This window comes from Heptranchias perlo, chromosome 5 (assembly GCF_035084215.1).
Source record: "Heptranchias perlo isolate sHepPer1 chromosome 5, sHepPer1.hap1, whole genome shotgun sequence".
Lineage (NCBI taxonomy): Eukaryota > Metazoa > Chordata > Chondrichthyes > Hexanchiformes > Hexanchidae > Heptranchias > Heptranchias perlo.
This window is the reverse complement of record NC_090329.1, coordinates 6,841,202-6,855,453: the sequence shown is the minus strand read 5'-3', so window position 1 is coordinate 6,855,453 and position 14,252 is coordinate 6,841,202. Positions and strand designations below refer to the sequence as shown.

General features: G+C 46.5%; 2 protein-coding genes across 9 annotated transcripts in view; one reads left to right on the top strand and one right to left on the bottom strand.

Annotated features, from left to right (window-relative positions):
* Window positions 1-11,410, bottom strand: part of LOC137321573 (serine/threonine-protein kinase ICK-like) — an 82,509-nt gene extending 71,099 nt beyond the window's left edge. For 4 of the 7 annotated variants that reach the window (XM_067984000.1, XM_067983999.1, XM_067984005.1 and 1 more), the window contains exon 1: window positions 11,138-11,410. The gene's annotated coding sequence lies outside the window, so the exon portion shown is untranslated. Of the gene's footprint in view, window positions 1-3,930; window positions 4,050-10,487; window positions 11,109-11,137 lie in introns of those variants that run through there. The other 3 variants (XM_067984003.1, XM_067984004.1, XM_067984001.1) reach the window with 3 other exon arrangements.
* A 265-nt stretch (window positions 11,411-11,675) lies between these two features.
* Window positions 11,676-14,252, top strand: part of fbxo9 (F-box protein 9) — a 124,644-nt gene continuing 122,067 nt past the window's right edge. For both annotated transcript variants that reach the window (XM_067983997.1, XM_067983996.1), the window contains exon 1: window positions 11,676-11,925. In XM_067983997.1, the coding sequence (XP_067840098.1) occupies window positions 11,923-11,925 (3 nt within the window). In that variant the 5' untranslated portion in view covers window positions 11,676-11,922. The remainder of the gene's footprint in view (window positions 11,926-14,252) is intronic.

Sequence of the window (14,252 nt, the reverse complement as noted above, 5' to 3'; positions counted from 1 at the left end):
AAGCTAGTATGCAGGTACAGCAAGTGATTAGGAAGGCAAATGCAATGTTGTCATTTATTGCAAGGGGACTGGAATATAAAAGTAGAGATCGTTGCTACAGTTGTACAGGGCATTGGTGAGACCATATCCAGAATACTGTATGCAGTTTTGGTCTCCTTATTTAATAAAAGATAATTTATTATCTTCAGCCAGAAGTGCCGAGTGGATGATCCATCTCAGCCTCCTCCCGATATCCCCACCATCACGGAAGCCAGTCTTCGGCCAATTCGATTCACTCCACGTGATATCAAGAAACGGCTGAGTGCACTGGATACAGCAAAGGCTATGGGCCCCGACAACATCCCAGCTGTAGTGCTGAAGACTTGTGCTCCAGAACTAGCTGCGCCTCTAGCCAAGCTGTTCCAGTACAGCTACAACACTGGCATCTACCCGACAATGTGGAAAATTGCCCAGGTATGTACTGTCCACAAAAAGCAGGACAAATCCAATCCGGCCAATTACCGCCCCATCAATCTACTCTCAATCATCAGCAAAGTGATGGAAGGTGTCGTCGACAGTGCTATCAAGCGGCACTTACTCACCAATAACCTGCTCACCGATGCTCAGTTTGGGTTCCGCCAGGACCACTCGGCTCCAGACCTCATTACAGCCTTGGTCCAAACATGGACAAAAGAGCTGAATTCCAGAGGTGAGGTGAGAGTGACTGCCCTTGACATCAAGGCAGCATTTGACCGAGTGTGGCACCAAGGAGCCCTAGTAAAATTGAAGTCCATGGGAATCGGGGGGAAAACTCTCCAGTGGCTGGAGTCATACCTAGCACAAAGGAAGATGGTAGTGGTTGTTGGAGGCCAATCATCTCAGCCCCAGGGCATTGCTGCAGGAGTTCCTCAGGGCAGTGTCCTAGGCACAACCATCTTCAGCTGCTTCATCAATGACCTTCCCTCCATCATAAGGTCAGAAATGGGGATATTCGCTGATGACTGCACAGTGTTCAGTTCCATTCGCAACCCCTCAGATAATGAAGCAGTCCGAGCCCGCATGCAGCAAGACCTGGACAACATCCAGGCTTGGGCTCATAAGTGGCAAGTAACATTCGCGCCAGATAAGTGCCAGGCAATGACCATCTCCAACAAGCGAAAGTCTAACCACCTCCCCTTGACATTCAACGGCATTACCATCGCCGAATCCCCCACCATCAACATCCTGGGGGTCACCATTGACCAGAAACTGAACTGGACCAGCCATATAAATACTGTGGCTACGAGAGCAGGTCAGAGGTTGGGTGTTCTGCGGCGAGTGACTCACCTCCTGACTCCCCAAAGCCTTTCCACCATCTACAAGGCACAAGTCAGGAGTGTGATGGAATACTCTCCACTTGCCTGGATGAGTGCAGCTCCAACAACACTCAAGAAGCTCGACACCATCCAAGATAAAGCAGCCCGCTTGATTGGCACCCCATCCACCACCCTAAACATTCACTCCCTTCACTACCGGCGCACTGTGGCTGCAGTGTGTACCATCCACAGGATGCACTGCAGCAACTCGCCAAGGCTTCTTCGACAGCACCTCCCAAACCCGCGACCTCTACCACCTAGAAGGACAAGAGCAGCAGGCGCATGGGAACAACACCACCTGCACGTTCCCCTCCAAGTCACACACCATCCCGACTTGGAAATATATCGCCGTTCCTTCATCGTCGCTGGGTCAAAATCCTGGAACTCCCTTCCTAACAGCACTGTGGGAGAACCGTCACCACACGGACTGCAGCGGTTCAAGAAGGCGGCTCACCACCACCTTCTCGAGGGCAATTAGGGATGGGCAATAAATGCTGGCCTCAGCAGCGACGCCCACATCCCGCGAACGAATAAAAAAAAAATAATTGCTTTCGAGGCGGTTCAGAGAAGGTTCACTTGACTGATTCCTGGGATGAAAGGGTTATGGAGTTTAGAAGAATGAGAGGTGATCTTATTGAAACATATTAAGATCCTGAGGGGACTTGAAGGGGTAGATGTTGAGAGGATCTTTCCCCTTGTGGGGAGACCAGAACTAAGGGCCACAGTTTAAAAATAAGGGGTATCCCATTTAAGACGGAGATGAGGAGAAACATTTTCTCTCAGGAGGGTTGTGAGTCTGTGGAACTCCCTTCCCCAGAACAATGGAGGCAGGGTCATTGAGTTAGATAGATTCCTGATTAACAAGGGAGTCATAGGTTATAGTAGGTAGACGGGAAAGTAGGGTTGAGGTCGCAATCAGATCAGCCATGATCTTATCAAATGGCAGAGCAGACTCAAGGGGCCGAATGGCCTACTCCTGCTCTTAATTTGTATGTTTGTAAGTATACGCCATATCCTTCTAAACTAGCATGGAGTCTAGAAAGAGCACTGAGCTATGTAATGCTAGTGAGATATTGTTGTTGATGTAGGCCACAGCAGGAACAATTTAATATAATGAATTAATAGCACCATAGTAAATAAAAATTTACTTAATATGGCGTTTTCCAAAGCATCTACTTTATAATTACTGGAAACCATGGGATCTCTGCTTATAATTATAAATGATGTGGAGATGCCGGTGATGGACTGGGGTTGACAATTGTAAACAATTTTACAACACCAAGTTATAGTCCAGCAATTTTATTTTAAATTCACAAGCTTTCGGAGGCTTCCTCCTTCGTCAGGTGAACGATGTGAAAATTATCAATGTAATATGTTCAACAGTTCATACTATGTCAATTCAGGCACTGTGATTTATACAAATGGACTATTTAAACAAGTTGGCACCTCATTTAACATTGTACTAACATACAAAAAAGAATGAAATAACTGGCTGCTAGGTAACCTCTGGTTTGTTTGAATATTGATGTTTACATTCAGACCCATTGACATAAAATGTTTTTTCTTACAGACGCCCATTACACCTGCCTTAACAGATTGTAGGCAAGTGAATACGTGCAGTCTTGACTTGCCTTCAAGCACAAACCTGTAAGATTCTCAAAATTCACAGATCCCCCAAAAACTCAGAGAAAAGCCCTAAAGAAATTCACCTTTTCCCCCGAGTATGGAAAAACTTTGGACCCTGACTAAAATCCTAAGATGGAAGGATAGGTGAGCAGTCACCAGACGAAATCCACAACCCACACGTGGAAGGTGGGAGAATTACTGCTTCAGACATGTCTCTGTTTTAATGCAAAACGGACAGCAGGGGGTCGACAATCACTCCCATTGAAAGAGGTAACTTTTCCAGACATGGTGGGGCCATGCTTTTGTTTTAAAGCAAAACCAACAACTCCTAGGACGTTGGATACAAAAGGAAGCCTTATGTGACAAGCTCTAAATCAGAATTAAAACAATGACACATTGGGAGAAGCAATTTGCAATATGATTGGGACCATCAAAAGGCCATCAAAGAACTTTGTAAGAACTGTTTTTAACAGACCATTGTAAGAGAGACATCCACAAGGCGAAACCACTCTCACTCTCAGGCTTGCTGGCTCTGGTGGGCTGCTTGTCTTGGTTCTGATGTGGAGATGCCGGTGATGGACTGGGGTTGACAATTGTAAACAATTTTACAACACCAAGTTATAGTCCAGCAATTTTATTTTAAATTCACAAGCTTTCGGAGATTTTCTCCTTCCTCAGGCACAGGTTCTGCCTGTGTCTGGAAAGAAGAGCAGTTTCCAGCAGACAACAAGGAAAGCAGTTCGACAGGGAAGGTCAGCAGCTCTAGAAGCAGGCCAACACACAAGAAACCAGAGCAACAGTCCCAGTGACCATCAGACACCTCGCGGCAACAAGGGCCTTACGAAACAACCAACCGAATATTACCACCAACCAACCGGGTAATATTGGCCACCCGCGACCAAAGAAAACCAACTCGGGAGAAAACCGAAGATCCGCAAAGTTTCCACTCTACAATCTATTTCTGACTTACCTCTGGGTGAATTACTGTCAAGGTTTCGTTTGGTGAGCATTATCTCTGGTCCTTGAGAGTCCAACCTAACTAGTACAGTGGGATTGGGAGGGGTGAGGTATCCTTCCGACTGTAATTTCCCTCGCCGTGTACTGAAGTGTTCCCCATTTTATTAGAGTGTTAAGATTGTTGTGTTTTATTTCCTCTCTTGAATAAAGGTCAAAGTTTCTTGCACCAAAACCAGTTGTCTGCTGCACTTTTTGTCACAACTCCCAAATAAGTCCAAGGTCTAGAACCCAGGGAGTGGGAGCGATTCGGACCGCTCAGAAGTCAGAGGTGAAGCTGACACACACCACCACCCCCTACAAACGGCGACCCAGATGGGACTTTGGTAAAAGGGATGTGACACAGTGGACACTGATTTGGAAGAGAGAACTGTAATGGAAGAGAGGATTTCAGATTATGTGTTCAGTAAGGTGAATATGGGAAAAAAGTGGGTCACTAATCTGTTAAAGGCCGGGCGCCCAGTAGATGCTGCAGCTAAATGGACAGAAGGAAAGGATCATAAGAAATCCATAGAAAAGGCAGTCTGGCTGATGTGCTTCAAGAAACAGATCCAGCTTTTGGAGAGGCTCGTTGAAGCACAGGCAGCTGAGATCCAGCAGTCAGCCGTTGAAGTCCAAACGAAGGCCCTAGCAGGGGAGAAGTTACTGTTAGCATTGCAGACTCTGAACCAGGAAAGGGTGCAGTTAGTGGGGGAGTATAAGACCCAGCAGGAATATTTACAGTGTCAGGTCACTGAGGCCAAGGACAACGAGCTGAGGTTGCGGGAAAAGAATGCCCGCCTCGCAAGTCAAGTAAGAGAGCAGGAGGAGAAAGTAAAAGGCTTACAGGCAGCCTATAAGATAGTGAGCACACAGAGGTTTGAGGATGCAGACCATGGCCCCTGCCAGAAGCAGATAGAGAGTCTGAACCTTGCTCTAAGGACGGCAAAAGGCATGGTGTGCCTCATAAGCCTGAGTGCAGCCCAGGTCGACTTCACAGAGAACCTGGGGAGAATGGTTCAGACACCACAGGTAGTGCCAAGGGACGACCCGGTTGAGGAGCAGGAGGGCCCACGACCACCACCCGTAGCGCCAAGCTTTAGCAAAATCTGGCAGGAGGGGGGTGGAATTAGGGGCAGAAGCTGAGGAGGAAAACCCCCAGCAAGAGAGGCTGGGACCGGGGCCGATGTGCCCGGCCCGGCAGCAAAGGTTTGGCCCGCCCGCTGATAACGGGGATGAGGGACCCCTCCAAAACCAGTTCGTAGTTCCCCACGGCACCCAACAGCTTAGGGCCATGGTAAGCCATTTAACTAAACTTGCTGCAAATGGGGACCCCTCGGTCCACTTCAGGGAAGTGGAACAATCAGCAAGCATCAACGAGTGCAATGATGCTGAACAGGCCAAAATGCTGCTATTCTCCCTGGAGAGTAAGCTCTTCCAGTCCCTCTCTGACCAATGTAAGATGGGACAGTGTGATTATGGGGAGCTCAAGGAGGAAGTTCTTGAGGCCATGGGGATGAATGAGGGAAGTCCTTTCTCCCGGGTGGAAAAAACAGTGCAGCTCGTAGGAGAAACCCCGCAGGCTTTTGCAGACAGGTTGTGGCCGGTGTATAGGAGCGCATGCAGTGGGACGCCTAACCGAGCTAACCTGGACCAGGATCAGCGGGCCCACTGGCTCCGTTGCCTGGTGGCAAACAGCTTGCCACAGGTCAGGGCCGCGGCAGGAATGTGGTTTGACCCAAAGAATCCCCTGACTACTGAACTCACAGTGATCAGACAATTGACCATAGCTTACCATAATGGTAAAGGAACCGATGCACACCCACCTAAAGGGAAAGTGCATGAAATGAAACCCGGCCAGGGTAGGAAGGAGTGGCATCAGGAAGAGAATAACCCTTCCAGCACAAAGCTCAACTGTTATGTGTGTGGGAAGGATGGACACTGGAGGAAGGAGTGTAAGAATCCTTGGAAAGATAACAAGGGAAAGAATTCCTCAACCCCAGCCCAATGGGCAGAGACAGGAATCCCTCCCGCCATGGTCGAGTCATTTTTGGACACCATGAGAACCCTATTGACTGGCCCAGGGAAGGTAGCAGCCACCACCGGCGCTCTGACCCCATCAGCCCCATCAAACCCACAACCCTGACTAGAGCCAGCGCAGCCTGTTTACCTGTGTTCCCTTACCTATGACTTATGGAAGAGATCCCTCGTTGAGATGGAGGTAGAAGAGGTAAAGGGGACCTATCTGTTGGACACGGGAGCATCATGTACCGTGATCCATTCAGCTAACCCCACCACCTCACCTCTATCTAACAGGGTCCCATACAGTCTGTCGGGATTCACAGGTAAAGAACAGGCTGGCTCATTTTCCATCCCGCTGAACATTCGTTTAGGAACACTCCGCTCTAAGTGGACCTGTGTCCTAATGAAGTGGGAAGTGGAGGGTGGAAAAGGGATCCTGGGAGCCGACTTTATTGTAGGCCACAGGATCTTAGTGGATTTGAGGAATCACTGCCTGTGGGGAGCAAATACAGGAAAGGAAGGCGGAGTAGTAGCCATCCCAGGGAAACAGGGGAAGGGGACCCTGTGCACCATGAAGCCTAAAGAGGGTTATAACCTCGAACTCATGGTCAGCAATACCCCAAGGGAGTTCCAGGCATTTGTGCGAGCCCACCTAGCCACATTTGCCACACACAAACACGACTGTGGGAGGGTCAATGGGTTCGAGGTCAGTGTAGATGGGGACCCTATGGCCCGACCACAAAAGCAATACAACTTCCCCAGGGAAGCGGAGCCAGACATGGAAGCAGCCATGTCCTCTTTAGTGCAACAGGGCGTCGTGAGACCGATAGCTATCCATGTGAACTCTCCACTGTGGCCGGTTAGAAAACCGGACAACTCCTGGAGGGCCACAGTGGACTATCGGGTGCTCAACAGTAACATCCCAGCCTGTGCACCCACGGTAGCAGCAGTTGCCGACCTGATAGGAAGTATCCCAGCATCCGCGACCACTTTCACGGTGCTGGATATCTCCAACGGGTTTTGGTCCATCCCTTTAAGGAGAGAGGATCAGTACAAGTTTGCCTTTACCTTTAAATGATCTTGAAACATTTGCCTGAGGAAGGAGAAAATCTCCGAAAGCTTGTGAATTTAAAATAAAATTGCTGGACTATAACTTGGTGTTGTAAAATTGTTTACAATTTACCTTTAAAGGGCAACAGTACACCTGGAACTGTCTGCCTCAGGGCTTCCACAATAGCCCCAGCATTTTCCACCAATGTATGGCAAACAGTTTAAAGGGCTTCAGCCAGCCCAGGCAGCTGGTACAATACGTGGATGACCTGCTCCTATTCACCGATTTGAGAGAGGAGCATGGCCCACTTCTGGCCGAACTGCTGGAACTGCTCGGGCAGGAAGGTTTTAAAGTGAACCCAAAGAAAGCACAGATTGGCCAGCAGGAGGTGAAATTCCTGGGCCTGACAATACGCGCTGGGGAAAGGGCCATAGATAAAGCGAGAATGGAACAGCCAGTTGGGGCAAGGTCTGAGGATAAAAATCCTCAGCCTGCAGCAGGAGCAAACTCACAGACTGCACAAGCGGGTGCAGTGGCTTGTTTTACGGGAAGGGCCATCCCACCCACCGTTTGGGACACTCCCCCGCTCATCTGGGACTCAGACGAGGTGGGACCTGAGGGCAGAGAGTTACCTGCCCCTGACACAGGTTTAGAAGAGGTACAGCCTGAGGACAGAAATCCCCAGCCAGCGGCAGTGGAGATTCCACAGGCCGCACAAGAGGGGACAGTGGCTCGAGTTAAAGACTCACCAGCCAGAAAACCCCGACCAGCCAGAGTCCCTAGAAGGCCCCCACGAACGCCACGGCCAAAGAAACAGTGGTCACCGGCTCCCCAGTTTAAAAGGGCAGCCCCTCAAGTCAGGGATCGATCTGAGGACAGAGGTCCCCAGCCAGCGGCCACAGGCTGCGAGGGACAAAAGGTACAGAACAGCGCGGCCACACCGAAGGGAGTAGAGTGCTGTAACCCGAACAGGGATTAGCCTGGCCGCCCGGGGACGGGCGGCGGATGTACATAGCTTCTGTTATTTAATTTTGAGATTGTCAAGTTTGGGTGTTTTAGTTAAATTTTATATAAGGTGGTTGGTAGTTTAAGTATTATTGTTTACCGTGTATTATTTTTTCTATGTATGTACCGTATTTTCCAAGTGGTGCAGGGGTGTTGGACCCCCTCCGTGCTTGGATATGAATGTAACTGAATTCTTACCTGTCATACTTGAAGCAAGGTTAAAGTATCACAGGGGGGAGTGTAAGATTCTCAAAATTCACAGATCCCCCAAAAACTCAGAGAAAAGCCCTAAAGAAATTCACCTTTTCCCCGAGTATGGAAAAACTTTGGACCCTGACTAAAATCCTAAGATGGAAGGATAGGTGAGCAGTCACCAGACGAAATCCACAACCCACACGTGGAAGGTGGGAGAATTACTGCTTCAGACATGTCTCTGTTTTAATGCAAAACGGACAGCAGGGGGTCGACAATCACTCCCATTGAAAGAGGTAACTTTTCCAGACATGGTGGGGCCATGCTTTTGTTTTAAAGCAAAACCAACAACTCCTAGGACGTTGGATACAAAAGGAAGCCTTATGTGACAAGCTCTAAATCAGAATTAAAACAATGACACATTGGGAGAAGCAATTTGCAATATGATTGGGACCATCAAAAAACTTTGTAAGAACTGTTTTTAACAGACCATTGTAAGAGAGACATCCACAAGGCGAAACCACTCTCACTCTCACTCTCTGGCTTGCTGGGCTGCTTGTCTTGGTTCTGCCTGTGTCTGGAAAGAAGAGCAGTTTCCAGCAGACAACAAGGAAAGCAGTTCGACAGGGAAGGTCAGCAGCTCTAGAAGCAGGCCAACACACAAGAAACCAGAGCAACAGTCCCAGTGACCATCAGACACCTCGCGGCAACAAGGGCCTTACGAAACAACCAACCGAATATTACCACCAACCAACCGGGTAATATTGGCCACCGCGACCAAAGAAAACCAACTCGGGAGAAAACCGAAGATCCGCAAAGTTTCCACTCTACAATCTATTTCTGACTTACCTCTGGGTGAATTACTGTCAAGGTTTCGTTTGGTGAGCATTATCTCTGGTCCTTGAGAGTCCAACCTAACTAGTACAGTGGGATTGGGAGGGGTGAGGTATCCTTCCGACTGTAATTTCCCTCACGTGTACTGAAGTGTTCCCCATTTTATTAGAGTGTTAAGATTGTTGTGTTGTATTTCCTCTCCTGAATAAAGGTCAAAGTTTCTCGCACCAAAACCAGTTGTCTGCTGCACTTTTTGTTACAACCCCCAAATAAGTCCAAGGTCTAGAACCCAGGAAGTGGGAGCGATTCGGACCGCTCAGAAGTCAGAGGTGAAGCTGACACACACGACCACCCCCTAACATAAACCTCAAGTTTCAAAACTGCATTTACTACTAAATAGTTAATTTTCCAAAAGGGTGTCAGATGACTCATAAGGAATCAATTAGTGAGAAACACAACTTTGAGCTATAGTATCATTGGTTCAAGTGACCTGCATGGATAAATATTTACAGCAAATTACTCTGATAAGACAGAAATTTTTACGTACCTACACAAGAACAGACGTTAATACTAAATACTACATTATCATTTTCCTGTTTCTTTAGGTCTACCATACCACTCCCCAAACATAATTCCATTCCTAACAAACTTATTTCACTTTAAGCAAAAAGTCAAATGCAAATTAATAATACAACAAAAAAATGTGGACTACAGCCCAGGGATTTTACTATTCAAAAATACTTCCCTAACAATTCACAAGCTGCAGCACAAGACAGAATTGGTTGATTTTCATCAGTAACTTGCATTTCTATTGATTCGCATACAGAAAGACTTGTCAAAGCAGAGGGTTCGAAGGGAGGGCCAAAGGCACTGTCAAAGACAAAGGTTTTGAGAAAGTTTTAAAAGTAGGGAGGGAGGTGGGAAGGCAGGGGATTACACAGTGGCTGAATGTTTGGCCACCAATGATGAAGTGAAGGACAAAAGAAAAACCCAGTGTTGGAGGAGTGAAGGGTCTCTACAGCGAAATAAAGCAGGAAATCACCAAGTTGAGGCAACTGAGGGATTTCAAAGTGAGAATTAGAATTCTGAGGTCAAAATGCTGGGGCTGGCAGTGCTTGAAGAAGACAAGAGGATGGGAATGCAGGAGTGTGCAGGTGAGGACACAGCCTGCATCATTCTGAACGGGTTGATAGTTGTGGAGGGTTAAGGTCCCGTCTGTCCTCTCTGGTCGATGTAAAAGAGGAATCCCATGACACTCCCTGTGTCAACATTTATCCCTCAACTCTACTAAATTGGTCATTTATTTCATTACTGCCATATTTCCTGACATTACAACAGTGACTACACCTCAAAAAAGTACTTAATTAGCTGTAAAGCACTTTGGGACGTCCTGAGATCGTGAAAGGTGCTACATAAATGCAAGTTCTTACTTCGAGGTCATGAGAGTAGCTTGGAGATGCATCAGAGATGTCGAGATTTGAGGCAACGATTTTTACAATGTAGAAACAGACTACAGATGAAGGGGTTACACCTGCAAGGGTCATTTCCCTTTTCAGATTCCAACACTATTTCTTGCATTTGTCTAAAAAACAATCTTGACTTCAGATTGTCATTCCTCCCCAACCCCTCTCTTTTATCCCTATCGAGTTCATTCAAAATATCTACTCAAAGCACAAAAACAGGAAAAAGGGAGGGGGAAAAACCCTTTTAAAAAGAGAGAAAAAAAAACCCCGAATTCATGCAGTATTGGACATTTCCTTTCAGTGGGTCAGACAGGCAGGACCACAACAGAACTCCGGCCAGGAGCAGGAGTCAGGACACCAGCAGCAAGAACTGAAGTGCCCCCACCCCGTCAATAATTTTTTTAAAAAAAAAATATGAACTTGACAGGAGTTAAAACAGTTTAAGAAGTCGCTGGCGCATTAGCTGGCCGGTTAATTTTCGTTTAAAGTTAAGTTTTACAAGGAGCCAGCGAAAGTACAAGTTTGATAACAAAGAGAACTAATAGAAGAAAAAAAACAAAAAGCAGGTCACTGGCAGTCAGTGTGATCCACAGACAGTAACTAAAAGTCAGCCTTACCTCTCTGTCTGGGGAGCCGAGAGCCACTAATTGATTTGTAGAAGTAAGCTTTTGTGTGTTTTTATATATATATATATATATATTTTAAAAAATGATTTATTTAAACGGAAGAGAAAATAAACACATCACAAACCAAAACCTCCTCCCATCACTTCACTCCGGCCCAACATGGCGGCAGCTCCGATCAGCACGGATGGGGTGTTTTTTTTTTGTTTGTCCCGGGAGACCAAAACCCCTCCCTCGCCATTAACTTCCCTCCACCCTCTCTTCACTCAAATCCTCCCTCCTCCTCCTCCTCCTCACTCAAATCCTCCCTCCTCCTCCTCCTCTTTCCTCGCGGAGGCGCGTGCAGTGCGTGCCTCGCGTGACGTCCGTTTGAATGGGAGGGGAGGGGAGGGGAGCGCGCGCGCGGCCGCGCGCCGCCAACGGTCGTTTTTTTAAAAATCGTGTGCGTTCCCCTCACGTCGCATCGCGTGTATTTTCGTTCCTCCGGCTTTCCGTACTTTGCAAACGAGTCTGCGCTTTGTGGTGACTCACCCTTCCCCTCCCCTCCCCTCACTCCCTCCCTCCCTCCCGGTCCGGTCCGGTCCAGTCCGTCCAGAGGTTGCTGCTTTCGAAATGGCGGCTGTTTGGAGAGCGCGTAATTTTTTGGACTGTGTCGTTCGCTTTTCTGACCGAGAACTGCAATAATCTGTAATTTGTTTGCTTCCCCCCCCTCTCCCTCCCTTCCCACCCACACCCCCCTCCCCGTTTCCGTGCTGGATGTCCGCAGGCAGTTTTAAAGCATGGTAACCTTTTTTGAAGTAGTATTGTTTTCTATTAATGTAGTCACACTGCAATGTCCACGTTTGATATACTGTGTAAGCCATGACTTGAGACAAGGTGATCCTCCTGCTGGTTGTCTGTTAATCTGTCAAGTCAACACAGCTCTCAAAGAAAACGACAAACAATTTCTCCTGTGCGTTTTAAAACATTATCTATAGAGATGGAGCAAATATAAAAAGGGAAAAGTCTGAAATAATTTTAATTGGATAATCCAGTAGATTAGTATCTCCTATTAAACTATAATTTTCTTTTAAAAAAATTAAGGCATTTAGCAACACTTAGGGCGTTTCTGGCCTACTTCAAGTGATGTGCAGTTACAGTACCAGCTATGTTATATGTGTGTTTACTGGATTGGCACATCTTGTCTTGAGTTCTGATGTTTCATTTGTCGATATTCTAACATTTGTAACAACTCGTAATATGTTGTCCAGGAACCAGTTTGTGATTTGTGAGAAAGCTACAGATGTAATGAGGGTGTGGATACCTGTCAATGAAATATATGTAGATCGAGAGAGAGAGATCAGTAGTGGCCGTATTAGCAGGCAACAGAATTACTGCTTCCATATAGTTCAATGCAGAAATAAGTGTGAAAACCAGGCTTCAATTTAAAACGGTTGCCATCCGGTTTATATTTTAGAAACTTCAGGACAGCCCACCCAAAACACAGACTGTTACAAAAGAAAGTGCCAGTCCTAAAAATGGGATGTATTTTCTCTTAAGGTTAAAAAAAAATTACCGAAAAGGAATTTTTCTTTAGCTCTGCCCAGAGGAAAATTCTGAGCACCTCCCTTTTGATGAACCAGCTTATTATTCATACTATGAACATATGCAAAATGACAGACAGGAGAAGACCCTCTTGCTCCATGCAACCCCACACAATCATGATGCCTTGTGTATCACAATATATACAATCCCCACCCCACAACATATGATCTCCTGGGAGAGACAAAAAAAATTAAAAACCCAGGCCAATTTGGGGGGAAAAAATTTGGGCAATTTCTCTCCGACCCAATGGTAATCGAAACTAATCCAGGAGCTCACTCTGGCCCTGATAATTCTATGCATTACATTACCTACCTTTTGTAAGAGATGATCCCCGCCCCAGCCAGAAACAGGTCCAGCTCGTGCATGAAGGAATTCAGCGAATCAGCGTCCGCCGCACGAACCAGCAGCCTGTTCCAGAGGTCCGCTATTCTCTGGGAAAAGAATCACCTCTTGTCGTCCAACTTAGGTTTGGTCTTGTACAACTTAAAGTTGTGACCCCAAGTTCTCCCTAAAGTATTTAATTGGAACAAACTATCAACTGGAACACAATCTATCCCCTTCATCATCTTATAAACCTCAATCAGATAATCCCAAAGTCTACGCATCTTTAAAGTGTAGAGTCCCAGCTCTTTTTGCCTATCTTGATAACTAAGATGTTTTAAGCTTGGTATTAGTCTAGTGGTCCTTCTCTGCACCCTTTCCAAAGCCCCAATGTTACCCACCATGTGAGATCATCAAAACTGGACACAGTATTCCAAATGAGGCCTGACCAAGGTCTTGTACAAGGACAAAATAGTATGCTATTGTCTTACAGTCAATTGTCCTATGAATGCACTCCAACATCCTATTTGCTCTAGCTATTGCTTCACAGCATTGCTCATGAACCTTTAGAGATTTATGCACTAGAATGCCCAGATCTCTTACTTTCTCCAACTGCTTTAATGCTTTTTCCTGAAGGATGTATGTATGTTGAGCATTTGTCTTGCCCACTTGCATAATACTGCACTTCTCCAAATTAAACTTCATTTGCCAGTTACGAGCTCAGTCCCTCAACACATCTAGATCCATTTGAAGCAGTCAAGCGTTATCCACAGTCCTGATACTCACATAGTTCTTGGTATCATCTGCAAATTTGCAGATCCTACCCCGAACACCTACATCTAGATCATTAATAAAAATAGTAAAGAGTAACGGTCCCAACACTGATCCCTGCGGGACGCCACTGGTCTCCAGATACAAATGCAACTATAACTACTTTTAGCCTATGGCCTTCCAGCCAGTTCTCAATCCAGCCATCAATACCAAAAGCTTTCATCTTGTAGGGAATCCTCATGTGCGATACCTTGTTGAACGCATTTTGGAAGTCTAAGTAGACAATTTTCCTAGGCTTCCCTCATCCATCATCTTGGTGGCTTCTTCAAAAAATATTAGCAAATTTGTTGGACATAACCTAAATGAATTTCTTGCCCAAAGGTGTTTTTTAGTACAATATAATGGTCATGTGGTATGCATAGAGATTTTATAA